Consider the following 24,221-nt stretch of genomic DNA (forward strand, 5'->3'; position numbering starts at 1 on the left):
CTGATTAACAAGAACAGGATATTTTAAGCCAGTCGATGTGGCATGCCATCAGCTCAGCTTTAGCGCAGATAAAGTCTTGTGACAGGTATAGCTAAAATATCAAGGTCTTTAAACAGAAAAAAATAAATATAATATATATTTATTATGTCTCATCAAGCACACTGACCATGCTTCAGCCAGTATATGGATTCATTCTCATCTCATGGCCATTCACCGCTGCCAAGGACACCATCCTGGTGGATATAGTCTACTAAAGTTTTTATTTATTTTTTTTTATTTTTTATAAAGCACTGTTTAAAACTATAAGTATTATAATCGTAGCAATAAACTATTAATTACTAAGATTTTTAACAAAATAACATACTTTTAACTAAAATATCAACTAACTCACAAGAACTTTACTTACAGCCTTTTGATACCAGACTCCTGAGGGTTGGGAGGTTTGGGGTTAATTACAGGGGATGACTGCGGAAGCTTGTTTTCCTCATCGGCTTCCTCGCTAGAGAGACAAAATGATCAAAATTAAGTCATAATTTATCAGACTATGAATACATACTATCATATCAGGAACACAGATGAATACTACTGTGGTCCAAGAAGTGCCACAAAAATAGATTAAAACAAACTACTCTTTATTTATAAATAATTTAAAAATGCAAAAAAACATGACATATACAAATACAAAGATGCCTCATGAAACAACCTATTGCGGTCAGCTAGAGCAGGGTACTATTTTGAATCCCGCAACAAGGAGCACACTGGGAGTGTAACACGTTGCCGCACATATCAAGCCATACACAATGCCAAATGCTGCCACTGCATAATGTTGCATAAATTCCCAATTAAATTTAGTATGGGACTAATAGACTTGTCGGTAAACTGAGGGTTTAGGCTATAATTAACACCGCATCCTAAATGCCTACCAACCGTACCATCTGCCGTGACATTATAAGCGGTGCGCCCCGTCCCCCACACATTACCTGCTCCGTGCCTCCCGTTGAACGTGCTCAGCCCAATGGCGGGCTGTGTCCGCGAACCCGCCATTGGGCTGAGCACGTTCAACGGGAGGCACGGAGCAGGTAATGTGTGGGGGACGGGGCGCACCGCTTATAATGTCACGGCAGATGGTACGGTTGGTAGGCATTTAGGATGCGGTGTTAATTATAGCCTAAACCCTCAGTTTACCGACAAGTCTATTAGTCCCATACTAAATTTAATTGGGAATTTATGCAACATTATGCAGTGGCAGCATTTGGCATTGTGTATGGCTTGATATGTGCGGCAACGTGTTACACTCCCAGTGTGCTCCTTGTTGCGGGATTCAAAATAGTACCCTGCTCTAGCTGACCGCAATAGGTTGTTTCATGAGGCATCTTTGTATTTGTATATGTCATGTTTTTTTGCATTTTAAATTATTTATAAATAAAGAGTAGTTTGTTTTAATCTATTTTTGTGGCACTTCTTGGACCACAGTAGTATTCATCTGTGTTCCTGATATGATATTATAGGTATATGGAGTGTTGCCCACTCCCCTGTTGGGGTTATGGGTTTGGGCGTTATGCTGACATATGAATACATACTAAACATTCTATAGAAAGAGCATAAAATAAAAACCTCTGCACTTAATACAAACATGTGGCAAGTATAAAAAAAAAAAATATCTATAAAAGTTACAAATAATAATAATAAATAATAATAATAATATTGGGGATTATCAGTTTAGAAAATCCATTTATGTATACCATACTAGAGAGAGTTGTGACAGTGGCCCTGATCAAAAAAATCCCAGATAACACCTTCAAGGATTTTTGTGTACTCACCGTAAAATCCTTTTCTCTGAGCCACTCATTGGGGGACACAGGACCATGGGTGTATGCGGCTGCCACTAGGAGTCTGACAGGGTTAGCTCCTCCTCTGCAGTATACACCACCCACTGGCTCCGGATTGAACCAGTTCAGTGACCAAGCAGTAGGAGATTAACAAAAAAATAAACAGTAGATACAACATGTCAAGCTGTAAAACCATCATAGGCCACAGGCCAAAAAGGGGTGGGTGCTGTGTTCCCCATTGAGTGGCTCGGAGAAAAGGATTTTACAGTGAGTACACAAAAATCCCTGTTTCTCCTTCGCCACATTGGGTGACAGGACCGTGGGACGCCCCAAAGCAGTCCCTGTGTGTGAAATAACAGCTAAACTCTCGGCGTCTGCTGTCTAAAGGTGCGCTACCGCTGCCTGCAAAATTCATCTACCCAGGCTCGCATCTGCAGATGCCCGAGTATGGACATAATGCTTTGAGAAAGTGTGCAGGCTAGACCAGGTCACCGCTTTGCAAACCTGCTCCGCAGACTCTTGGTGGTGAATGGCCCACGAAGCACCCATCGACCGAGTGGAGTGTGCCTTGATCCACGGTGGGATAGGCTGACCTCTGACACGGAAGGACTCCTGGATGGTGGAAAGAAACCACCTGCCTATCATAACCGACAAAGCAGTTAAACCCTTCCTGTAACTATCAGAAGGCCCGAATAAAGCATCCGACCTTTGGAAGGATGCCATCCTCGATACGTACCTTCTCAGAGCTCTAACCTCATCCAAAGCATGGAGAATCCGTTCCACCTTGTGAACTGGAGCTGAACAAGACAAGGAAAGAACAATGTCCTCATAACGGTGGAAGGCGATACCACCTCGGTAACAAGGGACAGGTACGGCCTGAGGACAACCTTGCTTTGACAGAAATAAGGAAAAAAACATCTGAAAGGACAGAGCAGCCAGCTCTGAAAACTAGAGTAGGACTTGCAAGTTGATGAAGATCCTTGACATTGGGTTGCAAGCTTATCCATTTTGGCCAAAATTGTAACTAATACCTCATCTAATGTATTATATACACATTAATTTTTCATCTTTTTTGCACTTTTTGTCATCTTTTTGCAGGGTGCAGCAGGGCCCCTTCATGTTGTTCCTTGTGTGAGATTATATATATATATATATATATATATATATATATATATATATATATATATTATATATATATATATTCTAAAATCGGGAGTTCCCGAATTGACCGGCGGCTTTAACAGTGATGACACTCCCCAGCTCAAAAGACTGGAATCGGTAGTCACTACTAGCCATTAAACCGGAAGAAAGGATCTCCCCTGGTTGAGGGAGGAACTCAGAGTCCACCATCTGAAACCTGACTGACCCACAGAGACAGGCTGAGCGAAGGGGACTACTTCCATTGCTGCCATCATTTCCCCCCGAATCTTCATAACAAATTGGATGGAATGAGGGAACGAGGTCCAGGATCATCCTCAAAAAGGGATATCTGTTGGGCTGGAAATGGGGAAGACCTGTTTAAGTTTATCCGCCGGCCCAAGCGAGGAAGGGTAACGCAAGTGATACAGACGGACTCCGTACTGGAAGGACGGACCCTTAACTAGAAAGTGGAAGTCAACAGCCCGAATGATAATGGATGCCAGTAACTCCACCTTTTTCCATTGAGGTAATGACAGAATGGAGGTACTTCATCCGAAAATGGCAGGCCTTGACAAACTTGTTAGAACTTTGTGGTCCAGGATCGGTCAAACTTTTCCCATCCTTTTGCATGGGGAACGTATCTGACCACTCTGCTAAAAGGGTGATGTCAGCGGCTTTTTGGATGCAGAGTCCGCTTTCCATCCTCTGAATCACAATGCCCTACTGAATGTAATAGCATTTGCTGCAGACAGCGCTGCGCAACTAACTGCGTCTAAAGAAGCGTGGACGACAGTCTCCCGCTCAAGAGATTTGATTGGCCAGCTGTACTGCCTCTGCTGAATCAGTAGTTAAGGTCTCTGACCAGGATCCCATTACTTTAGCAACCCATGAAGGGTGGAGGGGTTACCCGGAGAAAACTGCTGGGCGGTAGAATGCGCATGCCAAGGTAAATTATCTCTTGTTGTTGCTGCCTTCTTTGGACGGTGTAGAGTTGAAGTGATGAACCCTTGATCCACCATCCCCTTAACAGGGAAGTGGAGAGGGACTGTCCACCTCCTTGCATCATTTGATTAATAGTGGTGAAGCAGTGGGGTCTGCTCAGACGAAAAAAAAAAAAGGAGTGCCTCTGTACATCCACTGAGTTCAGGAACCGGGTGAACAGGGCTAGTTGTCCGGCATTAGGTCTGGCTGCAGAAGAGGATACATGGCGGCGACACTCCACTCGTCTGTTGATGATGTGAGATCATCGGGTCCCTTAAAGGGCACCATCGTCTCTAAAAAACAGCCCAGGCATGGCATCCAAAGTCGCAGGAGAGGATATGGGGGCGCCACTCCATGTGCTTGAATGTTGATTGTGTGGCGAGATCGGTGCCCTTTAAAGGGACCCATCGCCTCTGAAAATCAGCCCAGGCATGGCATCCAAAGTTGCAGGAGAGGATATGGGGGCGCCACTCCATGTGCTTGAATGTTGATTGTGTGGCGAGATCGGTGCCCTTTAAGGGACCCATCGCCTCTGAAAATCAGCCCAGGTATGGCATCCTATGTAATGCATCGCTTATCCAGACACTCCCTGTCCAGAGTATGTCCTGTCTTGCATATGTTCCATGAGAGAATTTAGTCCTTTGAAGGACAGCGTGATCCGGAGCAGAACCGGAATCCACATCAACCTACAAATTGTGGATGACGGCTTTAATAAGCAAGTCCTGTTCGCTGAAGCGAGGAGTGGTGCTCGCGGATGCCAAGGTACATGAGAGCTCAGTAGACGTACTATATGTCCGTTTTCCAGACGCCTGCACGTTTCTGGAATGCTGCGGCCCTTACTAGCCGACGGCCCCCTGGTAGGGGGGGGTCCATCTGTCTCAGTCACAGGAGCCGTGCGATCCATAGAGGGATTCAGTCACTTTGGCCAGATGAGCCATGGATTGCGACGGTGACCAAGTCCACTTAGGGGGACTAGGTATACTGGCTCAGTGACAGCGGGGGACTCCTGAGCCTATTTGAGGATCGCAGGTTTTGCAGAGTGAGGAGTTCTGAGCAGACTGACAGGAATTACATGTACCCTTCTATAAGCCCCTTAATAGGGCTTCCTACAGAAATAGGAAAAAGGGGATACTGCCGAGGGGAGTGGAGTAATACACCAGTCCCTTACCCTGAGCAGATGCCTCCCAGATCCTGTGCCCAGATCTGGGCTCTGATCCTGTGGGCCAGGTCCTGTTCCAGCCCGTCCCCTGCAGATCAGTGCTCAAAGCAGGATCTGCAGGTAAAAAAAGGGGGGGGGGGGGGGGGGGGGTGTTTCAGGGAGGCCGATTGTAAGGTTCCTGAAGCGGAAGAGGGGGCAGGAAGCTCCCCCCCGAGAATACAAAAGGCGCTTCTTGTCCTAAACGAGGATCGCGGTGCATGAGCCCCCTGGGATCCCAAACTGACTGCCGGATCTGGAGGGAAGGCACTCTTGCTTGAAGGTGAGGGTTGCAATGCGGACGGTGCAGGAACCCTCCATCCACCATCCCCTTTTAGAAGGGAGGTGGAGAGGGACTGTACAGCTCCTTGCAGCACCGCTGTTCAAATCAGTGGTGGTGCAGCGGAAGCAGCACGGATGCCATAGGGGCCTCTGTGTATGCTAAGAGTTCACTCCCCTAGGATTTCACAGGGCTGTGTCCGGCTGTAGCCTGGCTCAGAATGGGGTGCATGGAGGCGACACTCCATGTTCCCGTCTGTTGCTGGTGCGAGGAGATAGGCACCCTGAAGGGAACCGTCGCCCCTAGAATAGCATGGTCTGAATAGTATGAATAATACCAAGTGTGGTCTGAATAGCAGACCCCAGTGTGCCTCCTACGGACACTAAGCATGAACTGGTTCTATCCGGAGCCAGTGAGTGGTGTATACTGCAGAGGAGGAGCTAACCATTTTTGTATTCACTTAGTATCAGCCTCCTAGTGGCAGCAGCATACCCCCACGGTCCTGGGATTTTTTTGTACTCACCGTAAAATCCTTTTCTCTGAGCCACTCGGAGGGACACAGGACCGTGGGTGTATGCTGCTGCCACTAGGAGGCTGACACTAAGTGTATACAAAAATGTTTAGCTCCTCCTCTGCAGTATACACCACCCACTGGCTCCAGATAGAACCAGTTCAGTGACCAAGCAGTGGGAGATTAACAAAAATTAACCGTAGGTACAACATGTCAAAACTATAACACTTCTAGGCAACAGGCCAAAAGGGTGGGTGCAGTGTCCCCCAATGAGTGGCTCGGAGAAAAGGATTTTACGGTGAGTACACAAAAATCCCTATTTCTCCTTCGCCACATTGGGGGACACAGGACCGTGGGACGTCCCAAAGCAGTCTCTGGGTTGGAAGTAACATAACAGAGTAAACTCATGGCACCTGCCATCTAAAGATGTGCTACTGCTGCCTGCAAGATACATCTACCCAGGCTCGCATCTGCAGATGTCTGAGTATGGACATCATAATGCTTTGAGAAAGTGTGCAGGCTGGACCAGGTCTCCGCTTTGCAAACCTGCGCCGCAGATGCTTGATGCCGAATGGCCCACGAAGCGCCTACCGACCGAGTGGAGTGTGCCTTGATCCCTGCTGGAATCGGCTTGCTTCTGACGAGGTAAGCATCTTAAAAATAGTTGACCAAACCATCTGGCTATTGTCGACTTAGAAGCGGCCAATCCCTTCCGGTGTCCTGCTGGGAGCACGAACAGGGCATCAGTCTGGCGAAAAGGTGCCGTCCTAGATACATACTTCCCCAAGAGCCAAGGAACGAAGAGCCTTTTCCACTCGGTGAAAATCGGAGCAGGACAAAACGAGGGAAGCATGATATCCTCGTTAAGGTGAAAAGAAGACACCACTTTAGGAAGGAAGGACTGAGACTTTGAGGACCACCTTATCACAGTGAAAAACCAGAAAGGGAGCTTCACAGGAAAGAGCAGCCAACTCCAAGACTCTTCTGATCTAGGTAATCACTACAAGGAAGGCAACCTTTCATGAAAGGAGAGATATGGAGATGTCCTGCAACGGCTCGAAGGGAGACTCTTGTAGGACACCCAGGACCAAATTAAGGCCCCAGACGTCTAGAGGTGCTATATAGGGAGGTACCATGTGGGAGACTCCCTGAAAGAACGTTTTCACCTGGGGTTTGGAAGCGATCTTACGTTGGAACAGGACGGACAAGGCAGAGACCTGCCCTTTGAGGGAACTCGGCACTAGACCCAAGTCCAGGCCAGACTGAAGAAATTCCAAAATGGTGGGAAGGACGACCTCTGCTTCTGCACAAGTTGAAGATTTTCCAGATCCGATGATCGATACGCATGACACCAGCTTTCGAGCATTGATCATGGTGGAAACTACTTTGCGGGAAAAGGGGAGGACCAGCTCGTTCACCCCGATGGCTCTCGGGTCCCGGGATTGGGCCACAAACTCTGGCACCTTGGCACTGAACCAAGCCATCAGGTCTATGTCCGGAGTCCCCCAGCGAAAGCAGATCTGTTGGAAAGTTTCCTGATGGAGAGACCCCTCTCCCGAGGCCAGGCCCTGACGGGTGAGGAAAATCGGCAGCCTAATTTTCCACTCTTGGAATGTGAATGGCCGATATGACCGAGTGGTTCCTTTAGGCCCAGAGAATGATGTGTTCCACCTCGCGCATTGCTGCGAGTGCCCCCTTGATGATTGATGTAGGCCACAGCTGTGGCATTGTCCGACTGGATACAGATGGGGCAGCCTGCTAGGAGACGATTGAACCGAAGCAGGGACAGCCAAGTCGCTCGGATAGCCAGGACATTGATGGGAAGATGAGATTCTTGCGGGGACCAACTCCCCTGGGCAGTGTGATGATGAAAAACAGCTCCCCAGCCGAAGAGACTGCCGTCGGTTGTGACCACCAGCCAACGGACTGGGAGAAAGAACTTCCCTTGAAGGAAGGAGGACCAGAGAGTTCACCACTGGAGTGCCTGCTTGACCCGAGGGGTCAGTCGACATGAATGATCGAGGGGAAAAAAAAGGAGTGCATGTTGCAGGGGCTGAAGAGAGTTGGGCGAACGGGATTGCTTCCATTGCGGCTACAATCTTCCCGAGAATCCTCATGCCGAAACAGATGGAACAAGGAGATAAATGACAGAGCGCCTGGACTCCCCGTTGAAGAGCTAGGACCTTGTCCCAAGGGAGAATCACCAACCCTCGGGAAGTGCCCAGGATCATGCCGAGGAAGAAAATCTGCTGAGCCGGAACGGGAGAGGACTTGGTCAGGTTGATTAACCAGCCAAGCCAAGAAAGAGTTATCCTAAGAAATGCGGACGCACTCCAAGCAGGGTTGGAAAGATGGCCCTTTGATCAGTAGGTCGTCTAGATAAGGTAGAACGACTAAGCCCCGAGAGTGTAGAATGGCCATGGCAGCCGCCATGACCTTTGTGAATACCCTGGGGGCGATGGCGAGGCCGAAGGGCAAGGCTGATAACTGAAAATGTTCTCCGCGATCTGCAAAAGGGAAGAAATCTTTGGCGAGGAGGAAAAATTGGGATGTGAAGATACGCATCTCGAATGTCGATGGAGGCTAGAAACGTCCCTCATTCCATCGAGGAAATGACGGAACGGAGGGACTCCATCCTGAAATGCCAGACTCTGACGAATCTGTTTAGAAGCTTTAAGTCCAGGATGGGTCTGACTGAACCATCCTTCTTTGGTACCGTGAACAGGTTTGACTAGAACCCTTGGAACATTTAGCTCTCTGGGACCGGGGTAATGACCCCATCTCTGTGGAGAGACTCGGTGGCTTGGAAAGAGGCCAGAGCCTGCCTCGGGTGGACAGGAAGAAAAGAATGGGGGTTTGAGGAAGGAGGAAGGGGGAGAAAATTCCATTTTGTATCCGAAGGACACCAGATCTCTGACCCACTCTACGTGAACGACTGCGAGCCAGACATGGCTAAAGAGGAGTAGGCGGCTGCCTACTCTGATGGTGTCGTCCGGGCAAGGTTGCGAGTCACTTAGTTGAGGATCTGAAGGGTCTGGATCCCCCAGATCTGGACTGCTTGGGGCGGCCCTTCCACGAGTGGCTGAGCTTGCTTGAGGACTGAGGACTCTTGTCCCTATGAGCAGGGCACCCCGAACTGGGGGAACTAGCCGACGAGGACCACCCGTAATTGCTGCGAAAGTACCGAAAAACGAGTCTGCAGCTGATGGCGGATAGGACACCTAACTCTCTGCTGGGGTAGGAATTTATTCTTCCCGCCTGTAGTGTCTGAAATCAGTTGGTCCAGCTTTTCTCCGAATAAACAACTGCTGAGAAAGGGAGATGTTAAGGGCTTTTTAGATGTAGAGTCCGCACGCCAGTTCCTCAGGCATAGTGCCCTTCTAATAGCTACTGCGTTGGAAGCAGTAAGCGCAGAGCAATTAGCCGCATCCAGGGAAGCATTTACTAAATAATCACTAGCCAAAGAAATTTGATTGGCTATCTCCGCTACCTCAGAAGGAAGATCACTCTTCTGTATGGCCTTATGCAGGGAATCTGCCCAATAACCCAATAAGCCACTGCTTTGGCTACCCAGGTCACTGCAAAGGAGGGAAAAGTGCAGAGCCCGACACTTAAAAAAAATAAATCAAATGAGCGAAGCTGTCAGACGATCTGTGGGATCTTTAATGGAAGATCCATTGGGTAGGGACAGCAGAGTCTTGGATGATAAACGCGATATGGGAGGATCCACTGGAGGAGATCCGTCCATTGTTTGCAGAGGTCAGGGGAGAAAGAATATCTGGTCTCCAACGATCTTGGACCTGCAAAGTGTTTGTCTGGGTGCTCCCTATGTCGCGGGACTATGTCCTGTAACTCAGGGTGATTGGCAAACACCCTATGAGGACGTTTAGACCTTGTAAAAGACACTGCAGTATCCGAGTGACGAAATAGGCTGTTTGTCGACCTGCAGTGACTGGTTGACGGACTCGGACTATCCTCAGTAGCCTGATAACCTGGGCACTCTAGATCAAGGGGCCCATCCGACTCAGATTCACGTTCGCTGTCCACTCCTTGAGAGGAAGAGCGAGAAACAGAGCTATCGGATGCCAAAGCTCCAGAGGGCCTGGGGGCGAGCTATGTACCCACTTCCTCGATGCCTGTCTGTGCCTTAAGCGAGGAAGGCACCTGCATGCCGATGGTTCCCCTGATGTAGGTGAATTCTCTGAGACAGACGGATTAGCGGTCATGGTCCTGGAGGGACTCGATGACCTTAGTCAAAGAGGCCATAGATTGCGAAAGTGACAAGGCCCACTCAGGGGGACTGGTCACCATGGGTTCGGACGTGGTGGGGGCTCCTGAGCGCATTTGGGATCGCAAGCCTGACAGAGTGAAGCAGTATGCCTACTTGGTAATGCAGCCTGACAGGAGGTGCATGAAGCGAAAAACACTGTTTTTAGTGGTCTTATTAGAGGTTTTTAGGTAGAGACATGCTGTATCCTTGTTAACCCTCAAAATACTGCAGGAAGCCAATTGTGCAGCTGAAAAACAGCAAAGCACTTGAGGAAAAAAATGGGAGGGAAGCCTGAGGGAAGTGTGGCAGACACTTACCCAGGACCTGTGCCCCCAAGAGTTCTGTCCCCAAGCGTGCAGCACCGGACCTCAAGGGTAGAGGAAGCTTGCTGTGACGTGCTGAGCCTGCTGGGTGGCGAAATATAGCCGCCGAGAACAGAAGAGGCAGGTGAGCGGGATCACCAGAGTGACACGCGGAAGGGGGCGGGATTACCGGCTTGTGGCCTAGCAAGGGCCAAAGACAGGGACTAAATTAGCGGAGCCCCCCCGATGAAAAACTCACCGCCGGACGATCAGTGCAGCGCCGGATCTCCTCCTAGAGGAAGCGATGGGCAGAGCTGCTACTCTGCACGCAGGTCAGGGCTGCAATAGGGACGGTGCAGGAACCCTCAATCCACCATCCCTTTGAGAGGGAAGAGGAGAGGGACCGTCCAGCTCCCTGCAGCACCGCTGCTCCCCTAGGATTTCACAGGGCAGGTTGTCCGGCTGTGGCCTGGCTCAGAAGGGGGTACATGGAGGCGACACTCCGTGTTTGTGTCTGTTGCCGGGAGATTGGCACCCTGAAGGGAACTGTCGCCCCTAAAATAGCTCTGGCCTGGCATCCCACATAGCAGGAGAGGGTATGGGAGGCGACACTCGCCGTGCTCGCCTGTTGTTGTTTGGGGGAGATCGGCCCCTTGAAAGAATCCGTCGCCCCAGTCTACCTCTTGCACAAAAAGGTTTAAAAAAAAAAACAACAATGTGTATGGTCTGAATAGCAGACCCCAGTGTGCCTTCTACGGACACCAAGCATGAACTGGATCTATCTGGAGCCAGTGGGTGGTGTATATTGCAGAGGAGGAGCTAACCCTTTTTTTGTATTTACTTAGTGTCAGCCTCCTAGTGGCAGCAGCATACACCCACAGTCCGGTGTCCCCCAATGTGGCGAAGGAGAAATTGTTGGTATAGATTGCAAACAACATCAAGTACAAAATAATGAAAATAAAATGCATATAGAAGCATGTCTGGTGCCCAGAACTCAGTCATTAATCCTATTTTACCTTACCTTTTATAATATGCAAGTTCTTCCTGCAGCATAAAGACTTTGGCTTTCAGCTCGTTCCTTTCATGCAAGACGTCCCTCAGTTCTTGCAATGTAAATCTGGGCCGATTGGAGTCTTTAAGGTCCATAGATAATTTCTCTGAGTCAAAAATACAATCTTCATTTATGGCTTCAATCTAGAAAAAGATCAAAACACTCAAGCTTCTGACTTTACTATGGTCGCCCTTTCCTACTAGAACAGGGAACCTGTGGTTCCCATAACTCCTCCAGGAGAGGAAAGGAGCATCCGGCTGTTCATGCACCACTCAAGACTGACTTTAATGAAGAAATCGGAGTGCGGTGATTGGCTATTCTCGGCCGTCTTCAGTGTGAGACTTGATTGGCGCATTAGGGCACATACACGACAGGCCAGTCCTTTCAACTCTTTCTGGAAGTCATGAGTGAATCTGGGAATGAAAGGGTGGGGGCACCACACGTTTCCCCTTCTGCAGACTGGGGGAGGGGTGGGGGAGAGGGTCTGACAATCTGAGTCAGCTCCCAAGCACAACATAAGAAAAAAAAAACAAAAAAACACCACCACAGATTTTAGTGACAACATTTCCAGGAAATATTTACTATTAGTGCTTATCCACTACTTATGCTTCATGTTTGGCCACATTAAAAAAAACTTACTCACCCCCGATGCTTTTCCAGCAGTGTTGGCACTTGCGTTCCCAGGGCTCATGTGAGGTATAGGTCACACAAGTCCTATGCCCAATCAAATTAGCTGTATTTAACATGAACAGGAAGCCAGGCCTGCGGTTGCTCTCTGACTTCCTCTTGATGTTAGTCTTGTCCGAAGGCGGGAACAGGGACGCCAGCGCTGATTGGGCACAGGGCTCATGTGAGCTCCAGAAGCGACAGTGCCAACACCGCAGGAACAGCGCCAGCACGGGAGATGTATAGGGGTTTTTATATTAACAGGGCCAAACATGAGGGGGTTGACCAAGTAGTGGACAACCCCTTTAACAACTAGTAACTAGACCCCTGTTTAGCTCACCTACCTGTTCCTTTTTCTCGTCACCATTTTGCACCGGTTCTCCCTTCAACCTTTCTCTCAGCTTAGCAATTTCCATCCTCATATTAGCAGACTCCTGCTCCTTGGCTTGCAGATACGCCTCCAGCTCCACTTTCTGCTCAATCAGGGATTTGCCCTGTGCCTCTACCACTGTAATGCGGTGTCGCAGGTCATGATTAATCTTCATGAGGCGATTCTGCTGCTGCTGCAACTGCAGTTGGCCCAGAAACACACATTAGACTGTTATGATCTAGTCATACCTAAAATAATAAATGTACCTTCTCCCTTTAACATATAAAGTAGGCCTCAAGGCTCTGTTCACACAGGTGTCACGCGATCTGTTTCTACTGGATAGTGATGGACTGTGAGAGGTCCATCACAGTCACTCTGCACCCTCAGGAGTAATGACAGACATTTTAGCACGGTGTCTGTTAGGTCTACAGGTGATGTAGGGCGGTTACAAAAAGACCAAATCTCCTGAAGAGGTACAACTTTTTGATAGTTGGTATGTAGATCGCAGCCTTTTAAAGGTCACCTTTTTGAGCCACTTTTTTCAGTTGCACAATGTCTAAGGAAGGGAGAAGCAGCCAATATGTTACATTTCAAGGCTATTTCAAGGCCTGGGAGCTTAACACTATGCATCCGACACAATTAAAAGAAAATCACTCTAAATCCCATGGTTTACAGAATCAAACATATCAACACAATCATTGATTACAAACAGTTTAAAGAAGCACTCCTCCCATCCACATTTCTATAAATACTGTATATTGCACTGTGTACTTGCAATTGCTCATCTCATTTTGCCTTTCTACCCAGCTAATTCTTCCCTTTTCTATTAGGTTTATGACATCACAGGATTAGAAACTAACTTGCTGAATCTTTCTAAGCTCTATCTATAAACTATACAAACAGGAGGTCTATTTTCCCTGTAGGAGTGTCTGCAAAGGTCCCTGGTGGGGGTGGGGGAGAGGGAGCCACTGGGTCAGGAGTTGGAGAGGAATGGTAAGTGCAGGGACAAGACTGCCTGTTTCTATATTGAGCACAGAAAAGAGAAGCGTTAGCTGGATAGAAAGGCAAAATGAGCAATTGTAAGTAAACAGTGCCATATAATATGATGACTGCAATAAATTAAGAGGGGAAATACTTTGATGGGAGGACTTCTTAAAATAACACATATTGCTATAGATTAGTACAGTCAAATAGGTGAATACTGAAATAAACTTGATTTACTTAGGAATTGTAAAAGGTTTCACTATTCAGTCAGGATCAAGTAACTGGTCCTTATTTCTGACAAGTTTTAATTTACACTTAGTACTACTAGATAGACCAAGTTCAAAAAATTAACCTCTAAGTTCATGTGTCCAAGATGTCCATTACATGCGTATTTCACCGACTTGTCTAAATTTAACACAGACAACTGAATAATTGTACCAAATAAACAGAAATCTAAAAAATAAAGGGTTAAGAAAAAACGAAATTAAAAATATCCAGATACTCACAGCTTCTACATCTTCATTCTTCAGAACAAGTTCTCTGTCTTTGGCTCTTATTTCATCCCGTTGTTTGTCCACCACTTCCTTCAGCTTTTTCATCACTTGCCTTTCTCTTTCTGACATGCCTAGAATTGCCAAAGACAACTGTCACGATAATGTGAATATGCCTTGTTTTTGTATCTACCTAACTTTACAAGACACACGCTGCGGGCTATTCCGACCCCCCCCCCCCCCCCCCCTTCTCTCTCTGACTGCTGCTTGTGTGTGCAATTCCGAACCCTCACTAGAATCACTGAAGGAGTTTATGGCTTGACACTGCCCCTTCCTCCTCCCAAGGAACACCTTTGTCTGGTGGAACCAAAAACGTAAATAAGTAGAAAAGCAGTGCATATCATTACTCAGCCCACTTAGTGATGTCACGACAAGAGGGCATACCTTTACCCCTGCTGAATTGGGTGTTAGAGTTGGTCCAGGAAGCGAGCTAGCATCAGCTCTGCAAAGCTGTGCTCATGCATCTGGATATATGGAAACCCTTTCTCCTCCATAGCACACGGCGAGTCACAAGCTGAAATGATCTGAGTGCTATGTAAGTGTTCTCTTTTCAACGTTAATCCTATTTTATTTTGTACACATGATTTTGTCTTCTTTATAATATCTTTTTTATACCTTGTAAACACTGCCTACCCTTTATGGAGTAAAATATATAATTTACTAGCTTGTCTCTCTGCCCTATAAACGGACTGTCACGTCCTCTGAAGTGAATCACGCTACTGATTTGGGTTGGCTCCGGACCCGTTAACCCTTGTGGAATCGGAGCTGGTGGCAGTATTCTTTGTTCTGTGCAATTGGGAATCTTTGTAGCGACGGCGGCGTTGATAATTATTGTTCCCACCTGTGTGGGAGTAGTTATATCGCCCTCGCTGCAGCATGCCCAATAGCCAGTACATAGCAGGCAGCCTTTCTGGTGACTAATTACCCTAGGTGCAGTACCTAATCTGACCTGAGGGTAAGAGGGGGCACCAGGTAGCTGCAAGTTCCAAACCGCAACTGGGAAGTGGGATATAGATAAATCCCCTTCAGAAGGAACCAGGGGCAATCAAACAACCCCGGTTCGTGACAAATTGGTGTGAGTAGTGGGGATGATAAAAGGTATCCTCCCCGGGATCCCTGACATATTGTTGAGATCCGTGACATATTGTTGGCAGCACTGTGTGAACTGTGACAGCAACAATAGTAAAAGAGGATAGCTTAGGAACTACCATGTTTTAAGAAAATCCCTTTAAAATGAAACATAGGCATGGTGTTAAAGGGGTTGTCAAGACCACAACTGCAGTCCATATGTACCTCCCCATTTTATGTGCTAAAAAAGGTCAAACGCCTTTAACATTTATTCCATACTTTTTCAATGTGAAAGCTTTTTACTACCTGTATACAATACTGCATACTGTATAGCACACAGTAGTATCATTTGTCTGTTGCATCCACATCACAAATTCTTCCAGGCCAGTGACCGTGTTAGTCATAGGTGTTTTCTCTCTCGCTAAAGACAGGTCAGTAAATTTTGACCTAAACCCATATCAGATTTTCACAAAAGGCCTAAAAGTAAATTGAGAAAAAAAAACAAAAAAAAAAACCACACACACACTCCAAGAACAGGGCATATAGTAGTCTGTGAGATCACAAAGCATCCCAAGGTAAGCTCTAAGCAACTAAAGGCCTCTCACACATCGGCTAATGTTAATGTTTATGAGTCCATGATAGGGGGGACGGGGACCAAACAATGGTGTGCATGGCAGGTTTGCAATGAGAAAGCCACGGTTCCCATGTCCTTTTGTATGATGTGGGCCTGGTTTGTACTGATTGTTCTAGCATTGTAAACCACACTATTTAAATCTGCTCTTCCTGTTTGTACTGGATAAAGACCTATTTCAGGTCAAAACGTTGTCACTGATGTTCTTGGCAGAATAAACCACATTTTGATAACTTCAACTGAGATTTGGATGCCATCTATGTTGAACGCATTGGATTTCTTCAAGTGGGATCCTTGGATATTTGGGCTTTACGTCACTATGGAGACTGCTGCCAACCGATTGCCTTTATTGCTGCATCGTTTCACCACTGCCAGCCAATAGACGCAGACAAGCATGTCTGGGGCCACATTCTACAGCATCACAGGCTGCAGGTTGTACATTCCCGCTGTAAGAAGATCTCCCAAACTATGCGCTTTCATACTTCTAGAAAAATCGGTTTGAGACCCATGAAATAAATGGGGCCGCACTTGCAAACTTTTACATGGATCTGGCCCAATACAGACAAGTCTCAGAAAAAAATAAATAAAATCATTTGGAAGGTGATGGATGGCACCTCTATCATTTATAGCATGTTGTTCTGTTTAGATGTATTATTACTGGTGAACAGAATGACAAAACGGATCGGAAGGGGCAGATGTGCCAGTTAGATGGGGCAATCAATGCACTTTAAAGCTTGTGCGCCCGGCGTTCCAACACGCCGATGAATGAGATCAGCAGGGACATCAGAGATGCGGAAACACATTTTCTTGATGCTTTAGGGCACAGCAGGTTGTCACAATGATAAAATACACAATCAAGTTCCAAAAAAAGTTGCTGCACGTCTGAGACGTGTGGTGTCGGTCAGTTACATTCTCGGAAAGAGATTTCATGGACACATTTCTTGGCACTGCAGTGGGGCTGGGATTGCAACATTGTGAATAACTCCACACCGTACGCTTTCAAATGAATATTCCACATCTTTCCTAAAATAAATAATAAACCCCTTCATGACTTTTTTTGCAATTCTGACCAGTGTCCTATGAGGTAATAACTCAGGAACACCAACGGATCCTAGCGGTTCCAAGATTGTTTTTTAGTGACATATTGGGCTTCATGTTAGTGGTCAATATTTTTTGCGTTTATTTGTGCAAAAATTGGAAGTTTGGTGAAAATTTTGAAAATTTCAAATTTTGAATTTTTATTCTGTTAAACCAGAGAGTTATGTGACTCAAAATAGTTAATAAATTACATTTCCCACATGTCTACTTTACATCAGCACAATTTTGGAAACATTTTTTTTTTGTTAGGAAGATATAAAGGTTAAAAGTTGACCAGCAATTTCTCATTTTTACAACAAAATTTACAAAACCATTTTTTTTTTTTTTATTTTTTTTTTAGGGCCCACATCACATTTGAAGTCAGTTTGAGGGTTCTATATGGCTGAAAATACCCAAAAGTGACACCATTCTAAAAACTGCACCCCTCAAGGTGCTCAAAACCACATTCAATAAGTTTATTAACCATTCAGGTGCTTCACAGCAGGAGAAGCAACATGGAAGGAAAAAATTTACATTTAACTTTTTAGTCACAAATGATCTTTTATTTTCCCAAGGGTAAAAGGAGAAACTGGACCCCAAACATTGTTGTACAATTTGTCCTGAGTACACCGATACCCCATATCTGGTCATAAACCACTGTTTGGGCGCACGTCGGGGCTCGGAAGGGAAGGAACGCCGTTTGACTTTTTGAATGCAAGACTGGCTGGAATCAATGGTGGCGCCATGTCGCATTTGGAGACCCCCTGATGTGCCTAAACAGTGGAAACCCCTAACCCCAATTCTAACCCTAACCCCAATTCTAACCCTAGTGGAAAAATAAAAATATATATATTTTCTTTATTTCATTATTTTCCCTACCTATGGGGGTGATAAAGGGGGGTATTTACTATTGTTTTATTTTGATCACTGTGATAGAACCTATCACAGTGATCAAAATGTACCATGAATGAATGAATGAATGAAGATGGCGGCGCCCATGGCGGAAGACGGACGGACATCGGGACTTGTGAGGTACGGGGGGTGGGATCGGACCGTGGGGGAGCGGAGGACAGCAGAGGACAGGACGGAGGGGAGGAAAGACTGACGGCAGCGGCAAATTGCCGCTGTCAGTCGGTGGCAGATCACAGTCACCAGCCATGGTCGATGATATTGCAGCATCGGCCATGGCTGGATTGTAATATTCACCAAGTTTCATTGGTGAAATATTACAACTGCTCTGATTGGCTGTTGAAACTGGAACAGCCAATCAGAGCGATCGTAGCCATGGGGGGAGGGGGAAGGGGGTAAAGCCACCCCCCCTGGGCTGAAGTACAACTCCTCCTGTACATGCAGGTCGGGTGACATTTGAGTTAACCCGTTCACCTGACCTGCAGGAACGCGATACTGCCATGACGCCACATAGGCGTCACAGGTCGGATTGGCATTGACTTTCATGACGCCTACGTGGCGTCACAGGTCGGGAAGGGGTTAAGGAAAATATCTGATTGCTGCCCCCACCGCTTACACGCTCATTATTCCAAATAGGGGAGGAGTGTAAGGCCGCATTCACATGTCAGTATTTGTTCCGCATTCCATCAGTTTTGTATACTAAAGACAGGAGTGGAACTTACAGAGAAAAACCACTGACACCTGTTCGGTGTTTTGGAGACACTCCTGGTTTTGGCATATAAATACTAATTAAATCATGATGTGTGATTGAGGCCCAAGCGCTGCCAGACTTAAGGTCATGTTCAGTGTTTCACATTAGTATTTGTAGGCCAAAACCAGGAGAGGAACAGAGGAAAAAGTATAATAGAAACACGTCACCACTAGTGATGAGCGAGTGTACTCGTTGCTCGGGATTTTCCAGAGCACGCTCGGGTGGTCTCCGAGTATTTATGACTGCTCGGAGATTTAGTATTCCTTGACATAGCTGCATGATTTGCGGCTACTAGACAGCTTGATTACATGTGGGGATTCCCCAGCAACCAGGCAACCCCCACATGTACTCAGGCTGGCTAGTAGCTGTAAATCATCCAGCTGCAGCAAGGAAAACTAAATTTCCAAGCTGTCATAAATACTCGGAGACCACCCGAGCGTAATCGTAGAAACCTGAGCATGAGTACACTCGCTCATCACTAGTCACCACTTCTGTATTTATCACCCACTCCTGGTTTTAGCTTACAAATACTGATGTAAAAAACTGACCAAATACTGAACATGTGAACGTGAACTGAGGCTCATTCACACATCCATTTTTCATATACAAGTTCTATCCATTTTTTCAGATAACACTTGTACCTTCAACAATCTATGGGGCTGTTTTTAGGACTTTTTTTTGCGGACAGAGGAGATCCATGCAAAAAATCATGGAGGCATGACCAATATTGATCAGAGTGACAAACTTGGCATGGAAAGTCTGTGGGTCCATGAAGAGATTGGGTAGGAATAAAAACAAAAAAGACACTTTACCAAACTCTGATGGAAGTCACTGATGATACTCGGTCCGTTATTCTAGTACATTAACAAAAAAAAACCCGATATCTGAATGAGTTAGTTGGTGAGAATAAAAGGATCAGATGGAGATGACCAGACTTGGATGCTGGATCAACTCCAAAAAATCGATCACTCATCTTTAGGATCAAACATGTAAAAATCCAACATGCCAATACTAGATGGTTGGTGGGTTCAGCCACGATTCATCTAATGTACATAGCCACCTAAAGCCTTGTTCACACTTTGCGTTTTTGCATATTTTTTCCCTGTGGTAATCAAAAAAAAAAAAAAAAAGCATTTTACAGACTGCAGTGTGACTGAGACTTCTGTAATCTCGTGCACACGCTGCTTATTTTTTCCCTTCAAGATTTCAAACTTCAAAGCGTTTTTCCAAATTCACAGCAGGTCAATTCTTCCACTTTTTTTATGCATTTTTCCACCCAATTCAAATGAATGAAGAAGAAAAATAAATAAATAATATTGTGGCAAAAATGTGTGTATTTTAAGCAGCGTTTTTCTTTTCAACACTCTGATTTTTACAGCAGAAAAATCTACTGCAAATAATAATAATCATCTTTAAATACTAAATGAGCTGGAAGTGTTATAGGAGTAAAGAAAGAAAACAAAGTTTTGCAATTGGTGAAAGCAGTGAAAATAGAGCTCTAGAAAATAGGAACCTCGCCGTAATATGTTGCCAGAAACAAAAACCAGCAAGAATGATAATAAACATAAATTGTGATGTGGAAAATAAAACAAAAAATAGGATTACTGATTTTGTGATGTACGGTATTGAGTTCTACCCTTTGGACAGTCAGTATTTCTAAGAACATGTGAATTATGTAATATAATATGCTCCATTGTCCCTGTACACAGTGTCGGAGCAGGACAGCCGTGGCAGGGCTCCCGCCGATAGCACGGGCTCATCTGTAGTCACCATTAGCAGGGAGGCGTCACTATTTCCAGCACAAGCTGTTCTATTCTAAGTGGATAAATGGACACCAGAAGAATTTCTGTCGGCAACACGTGAGCGTCTGTATGAAGCCGCTAGAAGGGACTCCGAGGTAGAAACAAAATCTGAACACCAACCTATCATAATTATTGTTTTAAATTTAGTAAATAGTTAATTTTTTAATCAATTTTGTAGTAGTGGGCATTTTACAAGAGTGACGTGGCAGCCTCGCTCAATACAAGTGTACTGAGTGAGGCTGAATACAGTCTAGTCGGAATGTGGCCGGGAATATGCTAATCACATCCTAAAAGTGCGCACGACCTGAAGATTCACAAGTCTGCAGTCACACAGAGACTGCAGACTTGTACCCTAAGCAGGACAAACCCTTTGAATTATCTTTGCTGTTGGCACACACCGGCTACATAAACTAAAATATGACAAATTATGGGGAAAGCTAGCAAATCACATGGCTTATAATTCCTTTTATACATCAGAATAATACCACAAAATGGCAATATTTTGGTGAGAAATACAAATATAATTAGTAAACTTGGATTTACCCATATGCAGATTTTCTTTTTTTGTCATTTAATTTATTTTTAGAATTATTTTTTACGTGTTACTATTCCAAGTTCCCTGAGCCTAATATTATACTCAGCAGCAGCCATCCTCAGCTTTTCCCAGCGCCGCTCCGGTCCTGCACCGCCATCTTGTGATCACAACCGCTGACTGACCAAAAGTTAGGAGGCGACGGTCACCAGCTCCCAATGTGAGTCTATGAGAGTCTCGTTCTGGCTCTCAGACTTAGGCCGGGGTCACACTTGCGAGAGTGATGCGAGAAATTGGCACGAGTCTCTCGCATCAATACCCGGCACTCTCGCAAGTGTGACCCCGGTCTTATATTGAGAAGTGTTGACCAGATCTTCCAGCAAACACTGGAGCGAACCACCCTGGTCACAAACTGTTGTAGACCGACTGGAGCAGCACCGATAACAGAAGACGGCGGCCGGTGAGTATAACACTAGGGGCAGGGAAGTTAGATTAGTGGCGCACCAAGGACAAGATCTGCAAGGAGCTTGGATGTTCTCCTTGTGTTTGTGTGGGTTTCCTCACGACCTCCACAGACATAATGATAGAGAACCTACTGTAGTTTGTAACCCCACCTGGGAACGGTGATGGGTGATGTCTGTAAAGTGATGTGTAATTAAGGGCGCCAAGTACGAGAGTAAAAATCAGGAGTCTAATAGCTAATCATTAGAAGTATTTACTTAAACAGACCTGTCAGGAGAGCCAACAGATCTCCTGCAACAGTTGTAGCCATTGTGTCATCTAGCTTACCTTCATGCTTCTGGAAGTCCTCCTCGGTCAAATTGACATCCTTTAGGGATAGATTGTTAACTAGCTGTTTGTTCTCCTCCTGTAGTTGAGCAATTTGGCCGAGAAGGTCCTGTGCTTCTCCCCTCCAGACATCCTCCACCAGTTCAAGTTCCTGAAAGATCAAAGCCTTATTAGTGACACATTCATTGAATTTCTGTTGCTCATTTCCACTGGAGCAGGTCTTGTAGGGTGTTCCCAGTATGCAGTGGTTAGTACCCACTAAAAGCGGACCACAGAAGGACAACTGCACAACCTACAAGTGTCACGGGAGCCCAATGCTCAGAGCAAAGTACTTTATCCTGTTCTAGACATCAAGAGACGGAGCAGACAGAACTTCAGGTGATGCCCATGTTGCTCTCTATCAGGCATGAACAATAGAGCTGCCACCTCAGATGCTAGACAGAAGGACATGTGCAGTTCTTGCAAGCACTGGTCTGAGGCTGGCTGGGATCGCTGAAGCTACTTCTCAATCCCGGCCAGCTTCAGCGCAATTCTTACATCCTTAGACAACAGTTGTGGTCGGTCTCCAAGGCAACAAGCTTTAAAGACAAAAAAAAAAAAAAAAAGTGGTAATATCTTAAGAACAGCTGTAAATTTTAATAAGAGGTAAATTGATTTTTTTTTTTACAATTACTAGGTGGCAATATCCATCTATGAAGTTGGGATTAACCCTTTAAATATGAGTGACATTTGGTATCAACACCTGACACCCCTAATATGATACCATGTCCCTCCTCGTCTGTAGTGGACAGAGAGCGGCGGGGGTGCTACGACAGGGGCTGCTCTGCACCCTTCTCTGTGTGCTCCCGCAGGCATAGACCGTGTTGGCAAATCCCACACATAGTAGGGTCTCCATATGTGTTTGCACCATATCTGGGTAAGGAGGTCCACGCTCCCATCTGCGGGACCCTTGGCCGGTGGGCACAGCTTAATAAAGAGGTTTTATTTCCACATCTGGCTTCCAGCTCTTCCTAGGGGACAATGGTGGGACTCACGATTGGGCGCAGGGACAACATGGCACCGATCTGAGGGAATGCGGAGCGCCACAATAAAGACGCCTCTGTGGTGACAGCAGAAGCTTCATGTGACTGCGGGTGGTGGCCCCTATAAGTAGGTGGAGGCCATCACCCCTGGATACATCATGTACATGGCCCATGGGTCATGTCCTGCGTCCCTCACCTTCTGGTGCTTCTTCTCCTTCTCTATCCGGTCCATCCGCTCCAGCCTCAGCCGGTCCAGCTCCAGCCTCAGCTCCTCCAGCTCTGGGCTCATGCTGTTCCTGCTGACCAGGACCTCCAGGATCTCCAGCACCCGCACAACTTTGGGCATGAGCCGGCTAATAGCCTCGCAGCCATAGTGGTCAATGACTCGCTCAAACTCCTGCCCCACCGCTGATGCGATGTCATAAACATCCATGACCGTCAGCTCGGCCACATTCTTCTCCAGGGCTGAGATCCCCTCCATGACTTCTCGCCTCCTCCCAGCCGCTTCCTGCCCCGCACACAGCCGCCTCCCGATGAGGAGCCGGGGGCTGGGCGACCTCCTCCCGCAGACGGCGCTCAGACACGGTGTGGCTGCTGGGAGGGCGACATAGTCCGCAGCCTCGTCCCGGCCTTGTGATCGGCGGAGGAAAGCGGCCAGTGCCAAGCAGCCCAAAGAAGAGAGCCAACACGCGATCTGGCTATATGACACCAGAGGGCGCTACTACGCATGTCCGAGCTGCCTGCTCCATTAACCCATTCACTGACCAGTGATCACTACAAAACCAGGGCTGGGAAATCCACCTTGTCCAAAGGAGACAACTCTGACAACTCTCTTGTATTTGTAATAGATCAGCAACAGATAAGAGTTTCCATAAGTGACTGCTATGTGCTTGCTACTTTCATCTCAATGCTTTTAATTTGTTAGTCTGATCACTTAGCGTAGAATAGAAATGTCCGAATAATAGTAAAGCGTGGTCAAGAAAATCAATCAATAATATATTTCATGGTAATAGCTATGGATGCATCAAACAGCAAAATTGGAGTACGGCTGGGGTCACACCAGTGCATGCAGTGTCGGACTGGGGTGACAAGGGCCCACCAGTAACAATGACTTTGGGGGCCCACTTTTCACCTGCATACAAATATTACACTGCCCATGTTCACAAATGTACCTACACTCACCGGCCACTTTATTAGGTACACCATGCTAGTAGCGGGTTGGACCCCCTTTTGCCTTCAGAACTGCCTCAATTCTTCGTGGCATAGATTCAACAAGGTGCTGGAAGCATTCCTCAGAGATTTTGGTCCATATTGACATGATGGCATCACACAGTTGCTGCAGATTTGTCGGCTGCACATCCCAAAGATGCTCCATACAAGGCAGGATGGATCCATGCTTTCATGTTGTTTACGCCAAATTCTGACCCTACCATCCGAATTTCGCAGCAGAAAGCGAGACTCATCAGACCAAGCAACGTTTTTCCAATCTTCTACTGTCCAATTTCGATGA

At 46.5% G+C, this 24,221-nt stretch overlaps 1 protein-coding gene across 2 annotated transcripts in view; it reads right to left on the reverse strand.

Annotated features, from left to right (window-relative positions):
• The window catches only part of RILPL1 (Rab interacting lysosomal protein like 1), a 56,576-nt gene extending 33,145 nt beyond the window's left edge, over positions 1 to 23,431 (reverse strand). Inside the window, exons 1-6 of one of the 2 annotated variants that reach the window (XM_077293214.1) lie at positions 22,908 to 23,431; positions 21,690 to 21,840; positions 14,086 to 14,204; positions 12,570 to 12,794; positions 11,530 to 11,702; positions 407 to 499 (exon numbers count right to left, since the gene is read on the reverse strand). In XM_077293214.1, coding sequence (XP_077149329.1) covers positions 407 to 499; positions 11,530 to 11,702; positions 12,570 to 12,794; positions 14,086 to 14,204; positions 21,690 to 21,840; positions 22,908 to 23,192 — 1,046 coding nt within the window. In that variant the 5' untranslated portion in view covers positions 23,193 to 23,431. The remainder of the gene's footprint in view (positions 1 to 406; positions 500 to 11,529; positions 11,703 to 12,569; positions 12,795 to 14,085; positions 14,205 to 21,689; positions 21,841 to 22,907) is intronic. The other variant, XM_077293215.1, reaches the window with a different exon arrangement.
• Positions 23,432 to 24,221: the final 790 nt, after the last annotated feature.

Source organism: Ranitomeya variabilis, chromosome 1, assembly GCF_051348905.1.
Source record: "Ranitomeya variabilis isolate aRanVar5 chromosome 1, aRanVar5.hap1, whole genome shotgun sequence".
Taxonomy (NCBI): Eukaryota; Metazoa; Chordata; class Amphibia; order Anura; family Dendrobatidae; genus Ranitomeya; species Ranitomeya variabilis.